Source organism: Theropithecus gelada, chromosome 6 (genome assembly GCF_003255815.1).
Source record: "Theropithecus gelada isolate Dixy chromosome 6, Tgel_1.0, whole genome shotgun sequence".
NCBI classification, from domain to species: Eukaryota; Metazoa; Chordata; class Mammalia; order Primates; family Cercopithecidae; genus Theropithecus; species Theropithecus gelada.
This window is the reverse complement of record NC_037673.1, coordinates 59,364,800-59,380,680: the sequence shown is the minus strand read 5'-3', so window position 1 is coordinate 59,380,680 and position 15,881 is coordinate 59,364,800. Positions and strand designations below refer to the sequence as shown.

Below are 15,881 nucleotides of genomic sequence, written 5' to 3'. Positions count from 1 at the left end.
GTTTTTTGTTACAGATTTCCAGAAATACCTATTTTTCTATATCTTTCAATAGCTTTCTGTTCTGCTTGGCACATTTACAGTTCTTTGTTTTAGTTTATTAGAACTCCTTCTGGAGCACAGGCAGGTGTTACATGTGTAAAATACATAGTCTACCTTTTTTTTTTGAGATGGAGTCTCACTCTGTTGCCCAGGCTCGAGTACAGTGGCGCAATCTAGGCTCACTGCAACCTCCACCTCATGGGTTCAAGCAATTCTTCTGCCTCAGCTTCCCAAATAGCTGGGATTACAGGTGTGCACCACCACGTCCAACTAATTTTTGTATTTTTAGTAGAGACGGGGTTTTACCATGTTGGCCAGGCTGGTCTCGAACTCCCAACCTCAGGTGATCCACCCGCCTTGGCCTCTCAAAGTGCTGGGATTATAGACATGAGCCACCGTGCCTGGCCCCCCATTTTACCTTTTTTAAGTTATGAAAATTTAAAATATACTTGAATTTTTAGAAATTTACATTTTGTCCTCATTGTGACGAAGGGGGATTGTGAAGGGGTGATGACAAAACGATACATTTCTTGCTTTTACACATTCTTTCCGGTACAGTCATGTAAGAACTAGAAATAGGTTAGTAAATTGCCAGATAAATTACATGCAGCTAAGATGAGACATCTTTCAATAACAGTGGCTCTCAACTGGATGTGATTTTTGGCCCCCAGCAGGCATTTGGTAATGTCGAGAGACATTTACAGTTATCCCAACTGGTGTGGTGCTACTGCCATGTGGTGGACAGAGACCAACGACGCTGGTAAATATTGTACAAGGCACAGGATAACACTCCTCAACAAAGAACTGCCTAGCCCCAAATGTTAGTAGTGCCAAGGTTACAAAACCCTACTCTGTAGACTTCAGAAGAAAATAAAGTTGGAATCTCAATTTTCCTCCCCTTTTTGGAAGTACAGTGATGTTTTGAAAAGTTAACTTTTCTGAAATTTTGAAATGAATTTAAGGACTTCTGGATTTGGTGCTCTCAAACTGTTACTGTTCTTTTTTTTTTTCTGAGATGGAGTCTCGCTCTGTCACCCAGGCTGGAGTGCAGTGGCGCGATCCTGGCTCACTGCAACCTCTGCCCCCCGGGTTCAAGCAATTCTCCTGCCTCAGCCTCCTGAGTAGCTGGGACTACAGGAGTGTACCACTATGCTGGCTAATTTTTGTATTTTCAGTAGAGACGGGATTTCACCAGTTCACCAGGCTAGTCATGAACTCCTGACCTCAGGTGATCTACCTGCCTCGGCCTCCCAAAGTGCTGGGATTACAGGTGCCCAGCCCAAATTGTTCTTACGAATCTCAAATTTATCTCTGGATGGTTAAAAAAAAAATTCTAAGGACTGAATAATGTAATATATCTATATAGTAATTTCTTAAAAGTTATGGATATGCTTGATATACATGAAATTTGAGAAAAGGAAAGGAAGTCAATTAAGTTGAATGCTACAAAGAAAAAATACCAGAGTGCATTATGATCTGTCTTCTGAATAAAATGGATACAGAAGCTGATTGTGAATTATTGCAGATTAGAAAAATGATCAAAACAATTTAAATAAAGGGTTAAATATGAACAATATGAGAAACAAATGAAAATTTTAGTTCAGCAGTCACTGCTGACTTTACAGAATATGATTTCAAATAACCAACTTCATAACCAGTCAGCAACATATATGTGTTGAACATCTCAAATCCAAAAATCTGGCTGGCCATGGTGGCTCACGCCTGTAATCTCAGCACTTTGAGAGGCTGAGGCGGGTGCATCACGTGAGGTCAGGGGTTCGAGACCAGTCTGGCCAACATGGTGAAACCCTGTCTCTACTAAAAATACAAAAATTAGCCGGGTACAGTGGCACACGCCTGTAATCCCAGCTACTCAGGAGCCTGAGGCAGAAGAATTGTTTGAACCCAAGAGGCGGAGGTCGCAGTGAGCTGAGATTACCACTGCACTCCACTGGGCGACAAAGCGAGACGCCACCTCAAAAAAAAAAAAAAAAAAAAAGCCAGGCTCATGCCTGTAATCCCAGCACTTTGGGAGGCCAAGACAGGTGGATCACCTGAGGTGAGAAGTTCCAGACCAGCCTGGCTGACATGGTGAAACCTCATCTAGATATAGAAGTTAGCTGGGCGTGGTGGTGCGTGCCTGTAATCCCAGCTACCCGGGAGGCTGAATTGCTTCAACGTGGGAGGTGGAGGTTGCAGTGAGCCGAGATCGTGCCATTTTACTCCAGCCTTGGGAGACAAGAGCAAAACTCCATCTCAAAAAAAAAAAAAAATCTGAAACCTAAAGTGTTCCAAAATCCCAAACTTTTGGTATAATGCAAATATTCAAAAATCTGAAATCCAAAACACTTTTTTTTCCAAGCTTTTCACATAAGGGATACTCAACCTGTATATACTTCAAAACATCATGTTGTACCTAATACATACATTTTTATCTGTCAACTCTTTAAATTTTTTGAGACAGGATCTCTCTGTGTTGCCCAAACTAGAGTGCAGAGGCACGATCCTAGCTCACTGTAGCCTCAAACTCCTGGGATCAAGTGATCCTGCCACTTCAGCCTCCCAAGTAGCTGGGCCTACAGGCAGGCACCACCATGCCTGGCTAATTTTTAAATTATTTTTTAGAGACAGGATCTCTATGTTGCCCAGGCTGGGATGCAAATTTAAATAAACGAATTAATTTGAAAGAAAAATAACCCTTCAACACAACCAATCAACTTCACAGAGGGCCTCCTTAAAAAAATAAGCAGCTTATGTACTGCCCCAAACTAGGAATTTCATTCTGGTATATGTTGGATTGCATGTACACACATATACAGATGCTCACTCACACATAAACAGCCAATGGTGTACAGATGCCTAAGAAATTAACAAATAAAGAAATGCATAGCTGAAGCTACACAGATAAGCTAACTAAAAAACCAAAAAGATACGGCTTAGTAGGTAAGGCACATGCTTCCCTTCACGAGTAAGGTACAGAGGGTAGTCATCTTTACACCTCCTTCGTTAAAAAAAAAAATGGCAGAGGCCAAGTGTGGTGGCTCATGCCTGTAATCCCAGCATTTTGGGAGGCCAAGGCAGGAGGACTGCTTGAGCCCAGGAGTTTGAGGCCAGCCTGGCCAACAAAGCAAGACCCTACCTCTACAAAAAATTAGAAATTAGCTGGGTGTGGTGGCTCGCACCTGTAGTCCCAGCTACTCAGGAGACTGAGGTGGCAGGACTGCTTGAGCACAGAAGGTTGAGGGTGCAGTAAGCCATGATCACGCCACTGTGCTCCAGCCTGGGCAACAGAATGAGACCCGAAAAAAAGCACAGAAAGAAGATAATTCTCATAAGCATCAGCCTACCAAACTAAAGATCTGAATAGGTACAAAAAATTATAAATTTGTTAAAAACACATTTTCTCTCTTTGACTGTCTTCTTAAAATATGAAAGAAAATTTGAAATGTATACCATGACTTTTAGAAAAACCACAATGGTTAGTTGTCTTTATTACCTCTCGGAAAATAGGTGCCAAACAGTGCCCACAATTTTTACTTCGTACGTCCTCTTGCAATATGAAACCCTCTCACTAATATACATACCAATACCAATCAGATTTCAAACATTAAAATGGAAAAAGAATTACCCCGCAGCTCAGTTAAAATGTCTATTTTTTGCTCAAGAATAGCTTCTAGTTGTGTGGCATATGAATCGACATCATAGTCTACTTCTTCAGTCATCTCTAAGAGAGCCTTTTCATCTTCTAACCACCGAATAGATTCCTACAAGGACAAAAATTCGATAATCCAATAAGCTTCTTTGTAAAACAGAAACCAAATTACAATTCTGTTAAATATAATCAAACATACTTAAGATAGTATTCTCTAAAATGTCAATAGACATAAAACATCTTTATTCACAGACAGTATAATTAAGAAATACAGTTCCAGAGTACACGGAACAACATGGGTTTCAACTGTGTGGGTCCACTTACGTGGATTTTTTTCAATGTAAGTTACACTGAGTATGCCTGCCTCTCCTGCTATCCCTTCCACTTCCTCCACTTTTGCCACCCCTGAGACACCAGGTCCAGCCCGCCTCTTCCTCCTCAGCCTACTCAATATGAAGATGATGAGGATGAAGACCTTTATGATAATTCTCCTTCCTTACGATTTTCTTAATACTATTTTCTCTAGCTTACTTTGTGGTAAGAATAACTTATATAACATATGTAACATAAAATATGTACTCATAGACTTTTATGTTATTGGTAAGGCTTCTGGTCAATAGGCTATTAATAGTTTTTAGGGGAGCTCAAAAGATATATACATATTTCCAACTGTGCTGGGGGTCAGTGTCTTTAACCCCCTGCAGTTTTCAAGGGTCAACTGTATGTCCTCAAAATCTAACACAAACACATGAAAGATGGGCTGAACAAGATCATTTCACTTCTCTACTTTTACTCTGGATGGGAATTTTGGGGAGAGAATGCATCAAATACATCAATATTAAAGAGGAGAATAAGTCTCAATACCTCAACAGCTGTCCCTAAAACAGGGGAAGAATGTGCATAATAAAGCTACTGAGCACTTTGATGGGGGCTATGGTAGCCTATAACCTGACAAATTAACATATCCAATTACAGACTTACAGTGGTTGCACCAAGAGGTAATAACAAATTCCAGCTGTGCATGGTGGCTCATGCCTGTAATCCCAGCACTTTAGGAGGCTGAGGCAGGTGGATCACTTTGAGGTCAGGAGTTCAAGATCAGCCTGGCCAACATGGTGAAACCCTGTCTCTTCTAAAAATACAAAAAATTAGCCAGGTAAAAATACAAAAAATTACAGGCATGATGGTACATGTCTGTAATCCCAGTTACCTGGGAGGCTGAGGCAGGAAAATAGCTTGAACCCAGGAGGCAGAGGTTACAGTGAGCCGAGATTGCCCAATTGCACTCTAGCCTGGGCAACAGAGCGAGACTGTCTCAAAACAAAGAACAAAACAAGACCAGATCATTCTGAATTAAAGAGCTATTTGGACATAAAAGCTCTTATAGTGGATTTGATTTTAGGATGCATACAATCTCAATTTTCTTTTCTTTTTTTTTTTTTTTTTTTTGAGACGGAGTCTTGCTCTGTGCCCCAGGCTGGAGTGCAGTGGCGCGATCTCGGCTCACTGCAAGCTCCGCCCCCCCGGGTTCACGCCATTTTCCTGCCTCAGCCTCCCGAGTAGCTGGGACTACCGGCGCCCGCCACCTCGCCCGGCTAATTTTCTTGTATTTTCAGTAGAGACGGGGTTTCACCGTGTTAGCCAGGATGGTCTTGATCTCCTGACCTCGTGATCCGCCCGTCTCGGCCTCCCAAAGTGCTGGGATTACAGGCTTGAGCCACCGCGCCCGGCACAATCTCAATTTTCTAAACATCAATTGACTTTTAGAAAACACAAATATACTCCAATTTTCCTTTTTTCTTTTTTTTCTTTGAGTTTCACTTTTGTTGCTCAGGCTGGAGTGCAATGGCGCGATCTCGGCTCACTGCAACCTCCGCCTCCTGGGTTCAAGCAATTATCCTGCCTCAGCCTCCTGAGTAGCTGGGATTACAGGCATGTGCCACCATGCCCGGCTAATTCTGTATTTTTAGTAGAGACAGGGTTTCTGCATGTTGGTCAGGCTGGTCTCGAACTTGCAACCTCAGGTGATCTGCCAGCCTTGGCCTCCCAAAGTGCTGGGATTACAGGCATGAGGCACCGTGCCCAGTCATACACTCTAATTTTTCTTTCCTTTTCCTTCAGCTATACACTTAATTTTGGTTTAACAAAACTTTTTTTTTTGGCGAAATGGCAGATCATAATACAGAGGAATGATATAGAGAATTTTTTTTTTAATTATACGATATAGAGAATTGTAAAAATACAGGGTTGAAAGTCAGAACACCCAATTTTACCAATAAACAGCTGTGAGACTTTATTTAAAAAATGGCAGAGTGGGAAATGATGGTCTTTACATGATACCTTGTTCCAAAACGGCACAGATGACAATTTTCTTTTCTTTTTGTTTTTAAATAGAGATGGGGTTTTGCCATGTTGCCTAGGCTCATCTCTAACTCCTGGGCTCAAGCAATCCACCCACCCTGGCCTCCCAAAGTGCTGGGATTACGGGTGTGCAATTTTCTTAAATTATTAGCGTCCGTTCTCTTCTTAAACACCTGGGCTTGTAAAGAGAGTCTCATAATAAGAGTTTGACTAAAACTCCAGAGTTTTTGTTTTTTTTTCTCACTCTGTTGCCCAGGCTGGAGTGCAGTGGTGTGATCTCAGCTCACTGCAACCTCTACCTCCCATGCTCAAGGAATTCTACCTCAGCCTCCTGAGTAGCTGGGACTACAGGCACGCTATACCACACCCAGCTAATTTTTGTATTTTTTGTAGAGACAGGGTTTCACCATGTTGCTGCCCAGGCTAGTCTTGAATTCCTGGGCTCAAGTGATCCACCCTCCTCGGCCTCCCACAGTGCTGGTATTACAGGCATGAGCCACTGTGCCTGGCCAAACTCTAATAGTTTTAATGAACATGTATCCTAATCTGACATAAAGTATTCTCTGTCATTTTGAGCCCTTTTTCCAGGTTCTTGAATGGCCTACAGCTGAAGTTCCTTTGTTTAATGACAAAGATTTCTTCAACATCAAAGAAGGAATACAGGTCAATAAGGGAGACAGTTGCTGGTATTTTTTCTCAAGAAGTGTTCATAGTATTATAGGAAGGTGGGGGCGGCAGTGTAAGGCAAGTCAATTGTATAGTCTTCATCAAGATGTCCAAATGATATGTTCACTCCCTCAAATATCACCATGATAGGACATTTTCTTGTTTAAAAAAAGGGGAGTAGAGTATCACATAGTAAATACTTTTAACAGGTTGAATGCATAATGGGATGAATGCCTAAGGAGTTACTGCTACAGGTGGTGACATAACATCCTTCCCTCAACTTGCCACTGACAGCTCAGAGCGGTAACTCTCCATCTCCTGAAGTAGTCTACCTTTTCTGCAACAACTGATACTTCCTCAACTGCTCCAAAACCCTTTAAAAGAGTTTTTCTTAACTGCTATCAAATACATTGGCCTAATATTTAGAAGGAAGTACTGGTGGGCAGAAGTGACACTCTTCCCTAAAAATGGACAAACGACAAAAACCAGTAAGAGGGATGGGAGGTAAATAAAGCAGAACGTTTCAGCATGGTGCAAAGAAATGTTATTTGTAGCCATCATTCACTGTATTAAAAATTTGCCATGTCATATGCCCTACAAATATACATATACATATAAACAAGTATTTTTGAAAGAATAGTGTGACATTTATGGAACTATGAAAAATTCTTAATTTATCTCAATAAAGATTTTCATGGAAGGCCCTGTCTTATTTTACCTGGAACACTGCCCTGTGATCTTCTACAACTTGTTCTTCCATTTCTACCATTTGTGAGACAGCTTCGTGGAAAGTAAACAGTTGTGGAGAAACTTCTTCTTCCTTAAAATAAACATAGTTAAGAAACTATGATACAGTGTGTATTTTAAATGTTATAAAAGTAGTTTTTTTATTTATGAAAATGTCATTTAGAAATTGAAGAGGCTTAAATGGTAAAGGCTAGCAAAATATATATAAAAGGCAAAGCCACAATTTCTTTCTTTAGGTAAAAATATGCAACTCTCAATAAGACAACTCAAACTTAGATGAGTAGGGAATATTTTTCACTTAGCCCAAGCTTTATTGCCAAACTACCCTGAAAGAGTACTCTTTTGGAATAGCCCAACTTTTCAAAAATACAGTTATTATAGGCTGTAAATGTATGAAATATTTCCTCAGTATTGTTTACTTTTCACTAACAATTTAATTTACATGTTTATCTTGTTTCTTTTCTTAAAAGAGATATGAAGATAGTATCTTTAGATGATGAAAAGAAAATGTCTTTCAGGACTGTTAAATTAGTGTTGTAAAGGACTCAACTCTTTTTTTTTTTTTTGAGACGAAGTCTCACTTTGTCGCCCAGGCTGGAGTGCAGTGGCGCAATCTCAGCTCACTGCAAGCTCCGCCTCCCGGGTTCACGCCATTCTCCTGCCTCAGCCTCCCGTGCAGCTGGAACTACAGGCGCCCGCCACCGCACCCAGCTAATTTTTTGTATTTTTAGTAGAGACAGGGTTTCACCGTGTTAGCCAGGATGGTCTCGATCTCCTGACCTCGTGATCAGCCCGTCTAGGCCTCCCAAAGTGCTGGGATTACAGGCGTGAGCCACCGCACCCGGCAGAGGACTTAACTCTTAACTAACATTAATTTCTTAAAAATACTATAGAATATATTTACCAGTTTTTATAGAAATTTCGATGGACAATTCACAATTTTACTTCATCAACAACAAAAAACATATATAGTTGAGTCTAAAACAATACATATTGGAACAGTACTCATCCACTTATATCTGGTTTTCAACCAACGCAGACTGAAAATACAGTACTTGAGAGATGTGAATCCTTCGTATTCAGAGGCCCAAGTTTTCACGTTTGCAAGTTCCATGGGGCCAACTGTGGGACTTGAGTATGCGCAATTTGGGTATATTCAGGCAGTCCTGGAACCAATCCTCCATGTATAACTGGGGTACAACCAAATACAATATATTCATATTTTTGTCCTACAGCAAGTCAGAGCTTCTCTGATCCCAGGTCAGGTTCAGATGATAATTAAAAAAAAAACAACTTTAGCTGGGCATGGTGGCTCACTCCTGTAATCCTAGCACTTTGGAAGGCTGAGGCAGGTGGATCACTTGAGGTCAGGAGTTCAAAACCAACTTGACCATCATGGTGAAACCCCGTCTCTACTAAAAATATAAAATATTAGCTGGGCATGGTGATGTGCGCCTGTAATCCCAGCTACTTGGGAGGCTGAGGCAGGAGAATCACTTGAACCTGGGAGGCAGAGGTTGCAGTGAGCTGAGATCGTGCCACCACACTCTAGTCTGGGCGACAGAGCAAGATTTCATCTCAAAAACAAAACAAAACAAAAAAACAACTTCTCCGATCTCTAGAGCATGTCTTAGATGCTGTTCCATTTTAATCTACTTTGTTAAGACAATATAGCAATAATAATATATACACACGCACCAATACTTAACTAAGGCTAATGCTGAGTCATTTGAAGATAATTCCCTGGGAGTGGCACAGGTGACAGAAATGCACACTCTCTCAAACATGGAGGCTGTAAAAACTCATGATGTCATACTCCCCTGGATTAGTCTGGTCACCTAACTAACCTCTCCAAATTCAGGCTCTACAGAGGCCCAATAGATGCAAGAATAAAATGGAAAGATATGCTATGGGGAGTACTTATCTTGCTCTGGTTTTCCACATCTTTGGGAGGTAACATATTTAGATGCAGTGCAGGGTTTGCTTTAAAGAGTCTAAAAGCAATTACAGTCTCTCTTAAAAATTCTGGACACAAATGATGGACTGAGGCCAGGATCTCATTTTTAGTTTCTAGGTTCAAAGTTTAAAACTCTTACTTTGAACCAGGTTTTCCCAGGCTTGGAACTACTGACATTGTGTGGGGATAAGGTGAGGGGGACACTCCAGTGCACTGTATCATGTTCAGCAGCATTCCTGGCTCTACCCATTACATGCTAGCGGCATCACCTCAGTTGTGACAACCAAAATGTCCATACATTTTGCTTTGGGGGCCAAACTGCTCCTAGTTAAGAACCACTGCTTTAAGCCCTGCTTTAGTAATCGTGATTTGGAACATGGTAACAAAAAGTAGTGCATGTATTTGTTACTCTAGAATATTTTGGGCTAAGTTATCTGCTACAAAGTATTAGAACTAACTAATGTTGTTTTCAAAGAACACTGTATTGCAGGTAGCAATCAGTTTAATTGGTACAAGGTTTGGCATTGGAATAAGAAAGATCTAAATTTCAATCCTGGCTTCTGTACTTACTACTTGTAAAATCTTGGTCAAATTATTTAAACCTTAGAATATCAGTTATAAAGTACGGATAATTATAGTACCTACTACACTGAGTTATGATAATGAGATCAGATAAAATGCTTAGCAATATATATCATGTAGTAAAAGCTACTAATCAATCCTAACTTTTAACATGATGAGAAAATGCCGTAAGACTTAGTGGGAATAGAATGACACAAAACTATACAGAATACGCATTTTAAAAACACACCTTTACATCTCACACACAGAAAAGAACCCTCTCAATACATTAAAAGCAATTATGTGAAAGTGTATTATATATGTCTTCTTATTTCTTTATCTCTTTCTATCCTTATACAATGGGCATGTATTGTTTTTTGTAATTGGGAAATTACAAAAAAAATTTAAATTACAAAATATCATTAAAAATTTTAATCGTATAGAAAAGCAACCAGATTTGACAAATGTTAGTATTTTGCTGTTTGATTTTAATATAGTGCATGCATCCTTTCAATGTAGACGCATATGTCTACAGTTCTTTTGTTTTTAGGCTTTTTTCAATTTTTTTTGAGATGGAGTCTCACTCTTGACGCCCAGACTGGAGTGCAATGGTGGGATCTCAGCTCACTGCAGCCTCTGCCTCCCAGTTTCAAGCGATTCTCATCCCTCAACATCCTGAGTAGCTGGGACTACTACAGGCATGAGCCACCACACTTGGCTAATTTTTTTATTGTTAGCTAATTTTTGTATTGTTAGTAGAGACAGGTTTTACCATGTTGGCCAGGCTGGTCTTGAACTCCTGACCTTAAGCGATCTGCCCACCTCAGCCTCCCAAAGTGCTGGGATTACAGGTGTGAGACACCGCGCCCAGCCTGTTTTCGAGCTTTTTAATATTTATTATATGTATAATTTTTAAAGTTGTTTTTCCCTATATTACTTTAATTTTTTCCCAAATTATAATATCAGACAACAATCTGAGGGAAAAAAATGAATGGTTTAGATTGGGGGTTGGATACTTCCTTAAAGGGCCAGATAATACATGTTGGGTTTATGAACCACACAGTCTCTGTTACCACTGTTACGGTAAGAAAGCAGCCAGACAACCCTAAAGAGAATGTTCCAATAAAACTTTATTTGTAAAAACAGATGGCTGGCCCACAGGCTGTAGTTTGCTGACCCCTGACTTATTTATTCATTTATTTTAAGAGACAAGGTCTCGCTCTGTCACCTAGGCTACAGTGCAGTGATGCTACAACAGCCCACTGCAGCCCAGAATTCCTGTACTTAAGCAATCCTCCTGCCTCAGCCTGCCTAGTAGCTAGACCTACAGGTGGATACCACCACACCTGGATGATTTTTAAATTTTTTATAGCAAAAGGTCTCATTAAATTGTCTAGGCTGGTCTTGCACTCCTGGCCTAAAGCAGTCCTCCCCCTCAGCCTCCTAAATTGGTGGGATTACGGGCTTGAGCAACCACACCCACAGCCTGACCCCCCTAAATGATAGTTTTCAGTTAAGTTCTGCTACTGATGAACTAAGATTATATCACTTACAACTATAGTAAGTCACTCACATTTTGTTCACAAAGAAGTTTTAGATCGTCTCTCTGAGGGGAACTCCCCACACCCCACTGTGTCTCTAAGTCATCAATCTGGTTTGGTGGATGGTGCATTATTGGACGAACATCACCAGCAGCAGTTGGATCTACAGTCAATTCTTTGACCCTATAAATATATAAGAGGTATCTAAAGTTAAAAACACTCATGCAGAGGAACAAGAAAATACCAACCTATTCAATATACAAGCAACTCAGTTAACATACTAAGATTGATGATGTCACCTTTATAGGTAAAATTTATCTGAAATCTATAGAAACACATAAATGGTTGTTTAATTTTAGGAAATCTACTTAGATAACTTTATATAATTCATATTATATTAATTATATCAAATATAATTATTGTGCAAACTAAATGAGAATTAACAAAGTATGTAGATTCAGTATTCAAAGAAAAAAAGTTGCAATTTAAAAATTTTTTTTTAATTTTCAATTTTTCTAACTACTGGTTCATCAGAGTGAATGTTATTGCAATTAAATTATATGAACCGAAAAATGTAAACAATAACAGTTAGACCAATAACTGGATCACTGCTGAAACAAAACAAAAAAACCCCTGCAGATTTCTGGTAGTTATCATGCTCAATTAAAATAGCTACATGTAAAATAATTTTATTTATAATGTATAAAGATTATAAGGTTTTAAGTTTTATCATTTGAAAAGAGTTTACTCATTATATTTAAACTTACACATTTGGGAGAGGATAAGCTTTCTTTACTTTAAAAAAAAAAAACACTTTTTGTTTTTCACCACAGTGGCCAGGTTGGTCTAGAATTCTCAACCTCAGGTGATCCACCAACCTCTGCCTCCCAAAGTGCTGGGAGTACAGGTGTAACCCACCACGCCCAGCCAAAAGAGGGTAAACTTTCTATGTCAAGAGGCTCCTTGCAGACAAGGAAACTCATAAGATCATACAGCATAAAGGCAATCTCTTCATTTTAAGCAAGATAATTTATCTTTTAACAATTTATCTTTTAATGGTAAGTATGCAAAAGTGACATCATCCTTAAAAATATGAGGGGGAAATAGGGAGCCTGAATTCAAAATCAACATTTTAAAGCAAACAAATTAATAAAAGACATAAGAATGCAGATCATGCAGTACAACCACCACCTGCCAAATGAAATGAAAATGAAAACTAAAATGGCTCAGGACAAACATAGCAAATGAAATGTTTATACAAAGCACAATTCAAAAGAAACTATAAAAATAAACATCTTATGTATAGAATGAAGTAGACCTGGTAACTGAAGGAGAAAAGTCGTCATATTCATAAGAAGGAGAGAGATCAGGGCGACTGCCACTACCCTGTGAGAAGGGAATGTCTGATGGACTAATTCCAAACTCCTTTACTCTGCAGCACCAAAACAGCAACAAATTAAAAGAAAATGCTCTTGAAAGACAGCAATGCACATTGCACATTTTCATTTAGTATTCACTTTTGTTTAGAAAAGGATACTGATAGTTGTGACAATGTATTATGTATTTAGAATATTATTTTACAAATAACAAATTTTAAGAGGTTTTTGAACATCTTTGTTCTATCGATCCCCTGCTCTATAGTCCTAGGTCTTTCCTTTCTGGTGTATTTTCCTCTTTTCTCATAATCCTTCCTAGAAGTTTAACTAAATCACTTAAATCTGAAATGCCCCTCTAACTACATGACCACTCAATCTAATTTCTTCATGTAGTCAGTACCATGACTATTTGTTTATTAGCATTCATGGCTCTTCAACGTTTTTGCCATCTTTTTCAAACTGGACACAAGGGAATTAAGTACTAATGCCTTAAGGCATCCATTGTTTGTAATGAATTAACTTCTTTCCTATGCATCCAGAATGGTATTAGCTGTGAAATGTCCTTAGTATAACTGAGAAAATATTCACTCTATTTTCAGTGGTTGGTGATTCAGATGAAGAACTCTGGTTGAGAACAGCCTTTAGCAATGAAATTTAAATTGCTTTTGTTAACATCTTCAAGTTACATTTAACCAAATTATGATTTTTCTCACCCCATCTATGTAATTCCTTATGTCTCCTTTGGGCCAACTCTATTTCATATCAATATAAAATATTTAAGTACCTCCTACATGTCAGGTATTAGGATTAGTCATTGTTAGGCATTATATTATTTAGTCCTTCAACCATCTTTGATTTTATAGATGAGAAAAATGACTCAGAAATAAAGTATCTTCTCTAAGGTCACTCACTGAGAATGTGGCATAACTGAGGTTAAAACCTAGCCCTGAGTACAAAGCCTATGTTATTTAAACACTTCAATATAATAATCATATTCTCTGATTTTCTTGTCATTTCTCTTAGGTTGAACTAAATGAAATTCCCTTCTTTATAGGTCAAAAACAAGTATCAATATCTTCATATAAATCAAACTAACATATTTCCTCTACTAACAGTCTTTCTTTGACCTATTGGTAATATCTACTGTCAAAGGTTCAATATTGGATTCATCTGCCCTTTATCCTTGAAAGTTTATTTACCACACATGCTGAAAAATGTAAACATCTTTTTTTTTTCTTCTTGAGATAAGGTCTCACCATATCACCCAGGCTGTACTGCAGTGGCTCAATCATGGCTCACTGCAGCCTTGACTCAAGTGATCCTCCCATCTCAGCTGGGACTACCAGTGGCGTGCCACCACCCCCAGGTAATTTTTTATTTTTTTGTAGAGATGTGGTCTCATTAGGTTGCTCAGGCTGGTCTCAAACTCCTGGACTCAAGTGATCCTCCTGCCTTGGCCTCCCAAAGTACTAGGATTAAAAGCATGAGCTACGGCATCTGGCCTGAAAAATCTAAATTTCTAATACTAACAATTATTTTCACTCCCACCCCATTTCTTATCTAAATCTTTTAATTTAGACACACTATTAGCTTCATCCACACATTTTTTCCTCTATCCAAAGCTCTCTTGCCCAAGCCAAACTATACTACCTACAAGAATCATATTCTTCAATGTTACTAAAAACTCCTAATCACTCTAATCACTCTAACCTCTTCCATTACGCAAAGATTAAGTATCTCTGCTTCAGGATAGAGGCCACTGTCTGTTTTTCACATATCCTATAATTTTTTTTCCCTTGGTACAACCATTCCTTCCACTCTGAAAGTTTTCCCCTGTACTCCCCTCTAAAATATCTCTAATTGTCTCACTGGGTGCAGTGGCTTATGCTGTAATCCCAGCACTTGCAGAGGCTGAGGTGGGCAGATCACTTATGGTCAGGAGTTCGAGACCAGCCTGGCCAACATGGTGAAACTCCATCTCTACTAAAAAATACAAAAAAATTAGCTGGGCGTGGTGACGGGCACCTGTAATCCCAGCTACTTGGAAGGCTGAGGCAGGAGAATCGCTTGAACCCAGGAGTCAGAGGCTGCAGTGAGCTGAGATTGTGCCACTGTACTCCAGCCTGGGTGACATAGCAAGACTCCATCTTAAATAAATAAATAAAGTATCTCTAATTGTCATCTGATGAACTGGACTTGTCAACTTAATCACTTAGCAGCAATGGGTACTGTTACAAACTATCCCACAATTCCCACATAAAATTTTCAAAGTATATGATTCTAATATAAGGATATGAAAAAACATTGCTTTCACATCTGTCTAACTGAATTTTTAAGACAGAACTGCTCACTAAAGTAGCAACAGGAATAACTATTCCTATTATTTCAGGTACTGTGCTAAACATTTTACACAGATCACTTCTTTTACTCCTCAAAAACAATCCTTTAAGATGGACATGGTCATTAACTGTCCATTCTAAAGATGAGGAAATAAGGGCAGAGAGAGGTTAAGTAACTTTCCTAAGGCTTTGGTACCATTAAGTAGTAAGGAAGTTATTAAACCTATTTTGTCCTGAGAAGTAACACTTCGATCACTAAGCTATGTCTTAAATACAAAAAAGTTTAAACAGTTAAGAGAGAAATAGTTTCCTAAAAATATGAAAATTTTAATGTAATGCCATCTACCCACCACCTCAAAGTATTGGCCTAAATAAAATAAGGCAGATTTGGCCGGGCGCGGTGGCTCAAGCCTGTAATCCCAGCACTTTGGGAGGCCGAGGCGGGTGGATCACGAGGTCAGGAGATCGAGACCATCCTGGCTAACATGGTGAAACCCCGTCTCTACTAAAAATACAAAAAACTAGCCGGGCGTGGTGGCGGGCGCCTGTAGTCCCAGCTACTCGGAGGCTGAGGCGGGAGAATGGCGTGAACCCGGGAGGCGGAGCTTGCAGTGAGCCGAGATCGTGCCACTGCACTCCAGC

At 39.4% G+C, this 15,881-nt stretch overlaps 1 protein-coding gene across 4 annotated transcripts in view; it reads right to left on the bottom strand.

The window, feature by feature from the left end:
• KIF2A (kinesin family member 2A) overlaps positions 1–15,881 on the bottom strand; it is an 86,361-nt gene that overhangs the window by 5,721 nt on the left and 64,759 nt on the right. For 3 of the 4 annotated variants that reach the window (XM_025389464.1, XM_025389461.1, XM_025389462.1), the window contains 3 exons: positions 11,557–11,707; positions 7,437–7,538; positions 3,668–3,803 (listed from right to left, as the gene is read on the bottom strand). In XM_025389464.1, coding sequence (XP_025245249.1) covers positions 3,668–3,803; positions 7,437–7,538; positions 11,557–11,707 — 389 coding nt within the window. Of the gene's footprint in view, positions 1–3,667; positions 3,804–7,436; positions 7,539–11,556; positions 11,708–12,842; positions 12,957–15,881 lie in introns of all 4 variants that reach the window. The other variant, XM_025389460.1, reaches the window with a different exon arrangement.